Source organism: Silene latifolia, chromosome X, assembly GCF_048544455.1.
Source record: "Silene latifolia isolate original U9 population chromosome X, ASM4854445v1, whole genome shotgun sequence".
NCBI lineage: Eukaryota > Viridiplantae > Streptophyta > Magnoliopsida > Caryophyllales > Caryophyllaceae > Silene > Silene latifolia.
In genome coordinates, this window is record NC_133537.1 from 174,377,502 (window position 1) to 174,386,655 (window position 9,154).

Genomic DNA, 9,154 nt, shown 5'->3' on the forward strand with positions numbered 1-9,154 from the left:
TAACAGATTAATTAGATTGATTGAGTGTAGTGGTCAAATTGGTCGGTCATGCAACGGAGAGGCTGGTACCCGGAAAGATCCGAGCTTACGTGGTCGGAAGTCCAAGCACGTAGGCGCCAATTAGTAAGAACGAAGTCTAGAATGCAAAGGGAGAAGAGAAGGGCGGACACTCGCGTGAGAAATATGAGGAACGAAAGCTCCTATTTATACTAATCACGTGAAGAAATAGGGTTTCGGAGACTCTTTGGAAGTGAATCTCGGAAAGATATGAAAAAGATACGTAAATCATGCAAAGAAGGGCCTGGGAAGAGGCGCAGCAGCCACTGCGTCTCTTGGAAGAGGCGCAAGACACTTGCGTCTATTCCCGGGGAGGTTTCCTCGCTTAAGAAAGATTTCCGCGTTTGAGTTATGGTAGGACGGAAATAATTCGATTATCTTGTGAATATTACGGGATATTATTTGCCAAAAGATAAAATTTGAGAAATATGGAATAGAAATATCCGGAACATTCCAGAACATTCCGACTCGGGATTTAACAGCTATCAGAAAATGGAGACGGTTTTTGACCCGGACTCCGAATGTACTCTAATTACTGTCAAAACGACCGTATCGGCACGTAGATGACAACTAAGAGGTTGACATTAATATTTGAGCAATCACTTGACGATAATCTTACGAACTGTCACAAATCGTTCCGCGTACCAAACATGCGGCCCAATCATCACCGGGTGGTTTGCGAGAGGTGCAGAAACGAGGTGTCTACAGCGCATCAGACCCGTTGTTCAGTCGATCGACCATAAGCATTAGTCGATCGACTAAGTAGCAGCGAACAGTAGCTACTGGAACCCGTGGGGTGGTCGATCGACCACTTGGACCAGTCGATCGACCAACAAATATGCACTAATTGCATTCTGACGAATTCTGCATCGCGCACCGATCTTAAAACAGCTGCCCTTTCTTCGTTCCTTGTTCAAATCAGGCGTTCTACGCGGCGTTGGAAAGCTAAGAGGATAAGCTTTCACCTACAATTGGAATCACTCGATTATCAGGTCTAGAACTCAAGATATAGCCATCTGAAGCAGGCTGCAATGTCGAGAAGCACTTCTTTGCTTGTTAAACTCGTACGCACCCATGCTTTTGCTATCTTTAGGCCTTGAAATGCGCACCAAGCTCATTCCTCGAGTCAATACTTCATGTCAAATGCAATGTCAATTACTTAGGGATGGATTCGGCTCGATTTCCGCTCAATTCTTCATCTTTCTGCAATAATAGACAAAAACACAAAAGTAGAGGAAAATAGGGAAATAATGGCATATATTGCACATTTGAGCTCTGAAATGCGTGTAGAATAAAGTGTGAAACATCATATTTTAGACACGCATCACTTGATGGGCGTGAGACACTGGATCAGAAGACATAGTAGTTAGATCATTATTTAGAAGACTTCCACTTCCATTTATGTAGTTCTTTATATTTGTTGTAAAAAGAAGTTTGTAATAATCAAGTTAGAGTATTTATATAAGTTGCCTTGGAGTTTAATTTTTTATTCACTACCTCGGGGAACCGAGATGGTAACAGTTCGGTTTATTAGGGAATGTCTTGCCAAAGGCTCCTTCATAAACCGGGGTGTTACACCATGTATCCCAAAAACTTCCCTACAGAAACTCCAAAGTGGCACTTTGCAGGGTTTAACTTCATGTTGTTCTTCTCTAGGATCTGAAATGTTATCTCCAAGTGCTTTACATGATCTTCTGCATTTTTGGATTTTACCACCATGTCGTCTATATAGACTTCCATGATGTCCCCAATCTGTTCTTTAAGCATCATGTAGACCAGGCGTTCGTATGTTGCCGCTGCATTCTTTAGACCGAATGGCATGGTAGTGTAGCAGTATATGCCTCGGTCAGTAATGAATGCAGTACTCTCCTGGTCAGTAGGGTGCATCTTTATCTGGTTGAATCCGCTGGAGGCATCCATAAATGTCATCATTTTGTGGGCTGCTGTTGCATCTACCATGGCATCAATGTGCGGAAGGGGAAAAGGATCTTTAGGAAATGCTTTATTCAGGTCAGTGTAATCTACACAGACTTCATTTTCCATTTTTTTCTACACGGCCACTACGTTTGCCAGCCATTTAGGGTACATCACTTCCCTGATCATGCCCATGTCTAGGAGCTTATCCACTTCTTCATTGATGATGGCATTTCTTTCTGGTGCAAACTTTCGTCATTTTTGCTGCACATGCTTGAAAGATGTGTCAATGTTGAGCCTGTAAGTAATAACATCAGCACAAATACCAGTCATATCAAAATGAGACCAAGCAAAACAGGAGGACTTATTCTTAAGAAAACTTACTAACTCGGTCCTGACTGAGTTAGGGGCATTAGAGCCAAACAGAACATACCTGCCAGGATAATCAGGGTTGAGGATTATCTGATATGTTTCCATTCTAGGTGGTGCTACATATGTGCTGCTGACAGGGTACGGTAATTTTTATGCGAGGGACTTACCTGCCTTGGAAGGCTTTAGTATAGCATTCCTGGGCTGACTTGTGCTCACCTTTGATGGTTGCTACCCCACAATCTGTTGATATTTTGATGCATCGATGATAGGTTGACGGCACAGCTTTGACATTGTGGATCCACGGCCTACCTTGGATTGCATTGTAGGATGACAGGCAATCTAGGACTCCAAATCTCTTATAGGATGCTATGCCCTCAGCATATGCGGGAAGATAAATTTCCCCCAATGTGCTCCTTGTTTCTCCACTGAACCCTACCAAGACACTGGACTTCTTGGTAATTTGATACTCACTGATTTTCATGGCTTTGAGTACGTCAAGCATAATCAGGTTCACTGAGCTGCCTTCATCCACTAGAATTCTTCTTACAGTAGCTGTTCCAATTTGTATAAAGATGACCAGGCCATCAAGATGAAGGTCAGGTATTCCCACCAGGTCACAATCACCAAAAGTAATAGATGGTATGTGCCCCGGTTTACAGGGTGACTTTATATAAGGAGTCCTAGCTATCTTTTTTGCTACTGAACTGGCCAGAGCACAAATTTCCGATCCTCCATTTATGAATTTTACTTCATAAAGTGGGGGTGGCGGAGGAAAATTGCGTTCTTGCTTCTGCTCCTGGCTTCCTTTACTTTGATCTTTATTTTTGCCTTTGGATTTGATCAGATCTTTTAGGTATCCAACTTTGACCATGTAGGCTACCTCTTTCCTCAGGGTGAAGCAATCTTTCGTTGTATACCCTACGTCCATGTGAAATTCACAACACTTAGAATGGTCCCTCCTTGGATTAGGATTCTCGACTTTCCTAGGCCATCTAACTGTTGATCCCATGTTGTCAAGCCACTGGATCAAGCCTACAATATCAACATTGATGTTATGATCAGAAATAGGTGGGTGAACTTTAGCCTTACCTTGTTGTTCATATGCTAGGTTGACTTCTGAATGGTCTGACTTGGAATATGGGGTAGATCTATAGTTGTTGCCTCTGCCACCGCTCTTGAGTTTTCTTCAATTTTTCTTTCAAGGTTGACTCGGATTCCTTCAAGCGCAGGATTTCAGTCTCAGTCTGAGCTACTTTGTCTTTCGGGCTCTCCAATTGCGCTATTTGCTGCAAGGCAGAGTCTAATTACTCCTGGATGGTTGGCTGGGTCATTTTTGTTGGTTATTTTGATTTTTGTGAGATATGGAAAAAAGGTTTTAATAAGCTAGATGCCCCACGATGGGCGCCAATTATTTTGTATGGATTTTGCGCAAGCCTAAAATAAGGTATAGTCTAGGCAGGGTTAACTAGCTCAGATTTATCTATATGTACTACAGGGCAGGCCAGGTAATAATAAAAGTAATGCAAATAAAGTAAATAATAAGACAATGGAATTTGCACGTGAAAAACCCTTAAATGGGAAAAAACCATGGCCACCAAGCCAGGAGAGGATTTCACTATGATTTCGAGTAATTAGCACAATTTATGTAATATTGCCTAAGTATAACACGTAGTGTAGTAGTATGATATTAGTTGAGTAGTTGTTGTATATCTTCAAATGATCTTGAGCTGCTCTTATATAGCCAGGCTTGAACGGTTCCATAATCTTCTCCATCTATGCCTAATATTTGCTCTTAATGACGCAATTAATTACTTTATCGTTGTGCTTAATCACCCACATAAATGCTCGATTTTCATTGCAAAATCTTCCTCTTAAATATCGTCATTAATACCCGAATATATGTAATTATTGACTGGATATTATTATTCTTGAATAGGTCAAATATTGTCCTTATAATTGACCAATGTCCTCCCCTTGCCTAGTGTCACTCTTGTTCTACCCTGACAATTTTGTACCCTGACAGTCGGGTCAGGGTAGGATGTTACCTGGAAGTATCTAGGAAATTCCAGCCCTAACATCAATACTCCATGACACCCATATAAATACTCTGAGACTCCCTTATAAACAATAACAAACTCCGAGACACCCTTTTATATACCCCGCCACCCGTGATCCGGGTCTTCAAATTATCACCACCACCCTTGGACCGGGTCTTCATACAACAACAATACAAGTATGCAACATGGATAATAATTAACCAATGGATATACAATAGCAGTAATCATCCAACAACCAACATCCAATTCCAATCAATATTCAATTGTTAAATAACACAAAAACGCATTCAAGTTGAGTAGATAACCTACCTCAACAGTAATAATCCAATAATGCAGTCCAATAATAATAATCAAAAGTGTTCCACTTCAAATCCGTCACCTAAATACAATATTTATAATTTAATTATTATTTACTCGAATCACTTATTATAATTTAACCGATTAAAATTTATTTACGTTAACTATATTTCCGTGTAAATTATTATGCAAAACCCGTTTAGTTAATTAACCCAATCACCCAAACAGAACCCGTTTAAACAACCCACTAAACCCCACATACACGGTTTAAAAACCGTGTTCATCACCCCTCCTAAACCCGTCTAAACCCGACACCACCAGCCACCACTGTCACCACTCAATCCAGCAATCACTAGCCTGCACCACGACGCACCGAACCAGCCCCTAACCACTAGCCAAACCACCCCCAACAACCCATACCAACATACCCTAACTACCTCCCTTAAACCCGACACCATCAACAAATAAACAACACACACCGCCCATAACCACCACCACGACAACCGTGGCAACCACCGTGGTCTTCCTTGACCCACGGTGGTTCCACCAACTTCCACGACAACCCAGGTTAGGTCACGGCGAAGGCACAACAACCCTCGACTCGATTCCAACACAAACACCACACAACAGCCACAATTCGACGCCACTGCACCAACAACTACCCGCAACCACCCCGTCACCACCGTTAGGGTCGCCCACCACCGACAAGTCCAACCACCCAAGTCCCAAGTCAAGTCGACAATAAAACAAGGGTTAAATTCCGTCTTAAACCCCACGACAGCCACCACTTTAGACGCCTAATACGCCACCCACGGTGGTCAACGACGGTCACGTTTGGTCCTACTAGAGTCACGGCGGTCAACGACAACTATAAGGTCAACGACGTAACTCACGGTGGTTTATACGGTGTACATACTATAATTTAATTGAATAGTGCGATGTAAACATAAAATACGACGATCTTACCTTCAGACGATAATTCTTTATAAAATGCTTCTACTCTTCTCCCTTTAGATCTTTCCCCCTTGCCTTAGGTAAATTATTTGTGTTTTTATGTTTGTATATGATGATGGGGTAGGTAGATTAGTTTATATAGATGTAGGAAAGAAAGAGGGAGGAAGCTTCCCAATTTCCAATTCTCTTTATTATTGTTTTCCTTTAATTATTATTACATATTATTAGTAATATCATACAATTATACTTACGTCACCAATCCCAATCACACGCTTCACGCGTGTACCATACATGAGTTCCAACAATTCCCATCTCAACATTATTTAATTATTTAATCTTACAACTTTATTATCCAATTAATTTAATTATTAAATACCATTTAAAACATATTTTAATATAATTCTATCGTCTTAAATATGGGGTATTACATTTACTGAGAATGTTATTTTTATGCAATGGTAAGAAAGTTGTTCTTTGGCGCTATTGCAAATAAAAGAATTTTTACAAATCAGGCTTTTATTTATATATCCACAATCAACTTTACATTTTGTTTGAAATAAATTGGGCGCAAAAATGAAATGTTTCTGAAATTTGGCTCCTCATTTGAAATTAGTAAATTCGAGTCTAGATAGTAGACTGACCAATCTCCTATCTACTAAATAAATAGGTAAATTCACATATTTTCCTTCCAAAAAGCATATTTTTAATTAAGGAAGTTATTGATAATTACCGTATTTACTAAATAATGAAATTAATAGTTATAATGTATTTCAACATATAATTCTTTTCATTAAAATTAATCTTTTCATCAAACTATGTAATTTTCACCAAACACTAAATTATAATATTTTAATTAAAGTATAAATAATATAAGATTATAAACTATTAAATCTTTTATTAATATTATTATTTGAGAATGACTTGACTCATACTATTCATAATATTTATAAACAAAACTATAAATGTTTCGATTACTTTGAATTTATAAATTGGAATCATTAGATTTGTGGTATAAAAAATACTTTTAAAAAAAATACATTTCAGCACATTACTCAATTCTCTTGAATTAATTTTCGCTTTTAATTTATGTTTTGCTCGAAACAAAATTGATGAGGTAAAATATAAAATTAACGAGGTGCTAGTTTAAGATGATTAAGTAATATATAGAAATTGGAACAAGAGATGTTTGAGAAGATGATGTTTCTCCTTAATTCAAAAAAAAAAGTGCGTACAATGTGTAAATATATACAACCAATTAGTTCTACTCTATCTTTGACCACCCTAACAATTAGGCAACTAAATAACTAATTAGCCTAAAAAAGGATACATATATTATCTTACTTCCTAACAATATACACAACATCTCTTAATAATAAGCAACAAAATATTCTCATCTTAACATTCCCCGTCAAGTTGGAGAGCGAGGTAAACCGAGTCCCAACTTGAACTGCAAATGGTCAAAGGATTCTCCTCCAAGCGCCTTTGTAAATAAGTCCGCGATTTGTTCTTTGCTATGTACATGAGAAGTACTAATCGTTTTTGCCACTAGATGTTGACGAATGAAGTGACAATCAATTTCAATGTGTTTTATCCGATCATGGAATACCGGATTTTTGGCAATATGAAGTGCGGCTTGATTATTACAATATAAGGACATTAGTTTAGGATAAAAAATACCAAATGAGCCGAGAAAATACTTGAGCCATATTAACTCACTTGTGGCTTCCCCCATCGCTCTATACTCGGCTTCTACAGTCGATTTCGCTACTGTCACTTGTTTCTTTGCACGCCATGAGATGGGCGACTTCCCTAAAGAAACAAAATACGCACTCAATAAACGTCTCGTGATTGGACAACTTGCATAATCCGAGTCACAATACCCCATTAAATCAAAATCCCCTTCTTTCTTGTTTGATATGCCTTTGCTCATATTTCTCTTAATGTAACGCACCACTCGAAGTGTTGCATCCCAATGCTCTACCTTCGGTTCATTAACAAACTGAGACAAAATATGCACCGCGTAAACAAGGTCGGGTCTTGTGATTGTACGATACACTAACCTCCCAACGAGTCTCCGATACTTCATAACAACTTTCAAGACACTCCCCTTCGCTAGTGCTAAATTGTGACGAGGTTGGATGGGCGTATACACGGTTCTCGCGCCTGTCATACCACTTTCTTCAATAATGTGCATTGCATATTTCCGTTGATTAAGAAATAACCCGTCTGTCCCATGAGAAACTTCGATTCCCAAGAAAAATTTCAATCGGCCCAAATCCTTAATGTCAAATTTCGAATCAAGAAACCTTTTGAACCGAATACAAGCATCATCACTATTGCTAACAACAATCATGTCATCCACATACACTAGAACTCCAATAAAAATTCCGTCACAATTAAACGTAAACAAAGAATAATCCGCTAAAGATTGAACAAAACCATACCTCCGCATCGAATCAGTAAGTTTTCCAAACAAATTACGAGAAGCTTGTTTTAAACCATAAATTGACTTCATTAATTTGGAAACCTTATTCTCCTTTTCTCATTCAAATACTTGCGATATCCTCATGTAAACATCTTCATCCAAGTCACCATGTAAAAATGCATTGTTTACGTCGAGTTGTTCTATTTTCCATCCCTTCATCACGGCATTGGCAAGCATGCATCGAACACTCGTCATCTTCGCAACTGGCGCATACGTCTCATGGAAATCAATACCTTCTACTTCAGTGAATCCTTGGGCTACAAGTCTCGCTTTATACCTTTGAACTTCTCCATTAGCTAAATATTTGATTTTGTATACCCATCGACACCCAATAGCTTTCTTTCCCTTTGGCAACTCCACAATCTTCCAAGTATTATTTTCCTCCAATGCTTCTACTTCTTTTCTCATTACACTGCGCCACTGTTCACTTCTCGCTGCTTCTTTGTAATTCGCAAGCTCCTTTTCTGCATCAATCTTTGCTAAAAAAAGCTTTGTGTACTTGACGATGAAGACGTTGATTTGTCCGGATGAGCATTCGACATTGGAGTAACTACTTTTATCGATCTACAGTAATAATCCCTTTTCCACACCGGTTTGAATTTCTCTCTAGCACCTCTGCACATCCTCTCGTCTTCTCCTCCTTCTTTCGCACTTCCTGTCTCACCACTCGTCTGTACTTCGTCTACAGTACCGCCATCAGCTCCTCCATTAACACCCTCTGTTTCGCCACTGTCACCCGCTGTTTCGCCAGTAACTACCTCTGTTTCTTCTCTCCTTTCGTGATCCCCCTATCGTCTTGGATGGAGTCATCATCATGCTCATAATCAATGAAAAATTGGTCTTGAATCTGTGCATTAACAGTCCCTTCTTGTGCATCCGTGTCTTTGGCAAGAATTAAATATGGACTCACATTCTCATAAAACACTACATCACGAGATACAAAAACCCGCTTCTCCTTCAAATCATACACTTTCCACCCCTTCTTACTATTTGGATAGCCTATGAAAATGCATCGCTT

The 9,154-nt window shown here is 39.2% G+C and overlaps 1 protein-coding gene across 1 annotated transcript; it reads right to left on the reverse strand.

The window, feature by feature from the left end:
- Positions 1-2,168: 2,168 nt before the first annotated feature.
- On the reverse strand, positions 2,169-3,352 carry LOC141618756 (uncharacterized). The gene is made up of 2 exons (XM_074435836.1): positions 2,560-3,352; positions 2,169-2,269 (listed from the first exon to the last, which is right to left on the reverse strand). The coding sequence occupies exons 1-2, from the start codon at positions 3,350-3,352 to the stop codon at positions 2,169-2,171; spliced, it is 894 nt and encodes a 297-aa protein (XP_074291937.1).
- Positions 3,353-9,154: the final 5,802 nt, after the last annotated feature.